This window comes from Triticum dicoccoides, unplaced genomic scaffold (assembly GCF_002162155.2).
Source record: "Triticum dicoccoides isolate Atlit2015 ecotype Zavitan unplaced genomic scaffold, WEW_v2.0 scaffold84946, whole genome shotgun sequence".
NCBI classification, from domain to species: domain Eukaryota; kingdom Viridiplantae; phylum Streptophyta; class Magnoliopsida; order Poales; family Poaceae; genus Triticum; species Triticum dicoccoides.
In genome coordinates, this window is record NW_021304789.1 from 1 (window position 1) to 1,426 (window position 1,426).

Genomic DNA, 1,426 nt, shown 5'->3' on the forward strand with positions numbered 1-1,426 from the left:
TGTACATAGCTTAATGCAAGGTTTTCATGGCATCGCTCACACATCAGACCAAGTGATCTTGAACACTCCAATCTCCTCCTTGAGCCCCAGCGCCTTCCACACGGCCGGTGACGCGTCTACGTCATTGTATGGGCACGGTGGCTCGAAGTTGTGCTCGGCGTCGCAGCCGTACACCGAGTCGCACTCGTCGACGACCTTGGCCAGCACGGCACGCCCGTTCCCGTTGATGCGGATCATCTTGTTGCACCTGCGCTTGCCGTCCAGGCGCAACCACCCCGTTGACAGCGCCACCACCAGCTCGGTGTCCTTGTGGAAGCGGTTGTCGCAGAACGATTTGCCGCCGCCGTCTCCACCTTGTGCGAAGCTGTTCAGAGTTAGGATCGCTGGCGTGTCGGCCGACACCGGGGGCGAGCACCTGAATTGCGGGTAGCGGTGACCGTCTTTACAGCAGACCGAGCCGTGATCCCTGTTGCAGTCACCGGCTTTGCCATGCAGGAAGCCACTGATGTGGCACCTTCCGTGAAGATGTTTGGCCTCTGTAGTAACGTTCGCGCTGCTGCTCACGGACACGGAGACACCATGGACGCGAAGCTGTGACAGGAGCATCACAAGAGCAAATATAGCTAATAGCTTCTTCAATTTAGCCATGTCTGTGAGGTAGTCACGTTGCTTGCAAATCTGTAATTTGTGATTGTGCATTTGTGTGGATATATTGGTTGATCCATGTTCTTTATATAGGGCCCAAGCCCCAAGGAACATCAACTGGGTTATCTAATTCAGTCTCGTTTCTTCGGTTTTGTAACCCAGAGATGGTTGATGTTCTGCAACCTTCGGGCTTTTAACATTTGGGCGTGCAACATATACTTTTAAACAACCGTCTCTTCTTTATTTTATTGAATGAACTTTTGGCACGGAGCTTCCACTAATAGCCGAGGTGGAGGCATTCGTGAACATCCGAGTGAATGACATGCATAGTGAAGTAGTGTAAAGTAACTAGTTGAGACTATCTGTATCAAGAGTGATGTACGTTTCCTATTTGTATTATATATGGGGATGGATGCCACCAAGATTAAGGTCTAGCTCGGTAACATCAGAATAATATAAAGATATATTGAATTGTTACAAATGTAACTCACTTGTGATTAACCTTGTATCTAATTTTTCTCTTAATGTACTATTTGGTGTTACTCAAAGCGCTTTGTAATTCCAGCAGCTACCTTCCACGCCCTTCTCCATACCAGGTATTTTTTTGGGAGGCACCGGAAGAATCGGTTTTTGGAAAAACTCATAAATCTCGGTATTTTACCTCCCAAAGAATTCAATTGAATTTTGAATTCTATTTTATTGCGTATAAATATAAGTATGTAACCTGTAAATCATCAAATATGGTAGAGCATGCCCTGGTGGGAAATACCCTTTAGTTCCT

General features: G+C 47.0%; 1 protein-coding gene across 1 annotated transcript; it reads right to left on the bottom strand.

Moving 5' to 3' along the window:
* Window positions 1–36: 36 nt before the first annotated feature.
* On the bottom strand, window positions 37–648 carry LOC119348097 (putative ripening-related protein 4). The gene has a single exon (XM_037616469.1). The coding sequence runs from the start codon at window positions 646–648 to the stop codon at window positions 37–39; it is 612 nt and encodes a 203-aa protein (XP_037472366.1).
* Between the last annotated feature and the right edge of the window lie 778 nt (window positions 649–1,426).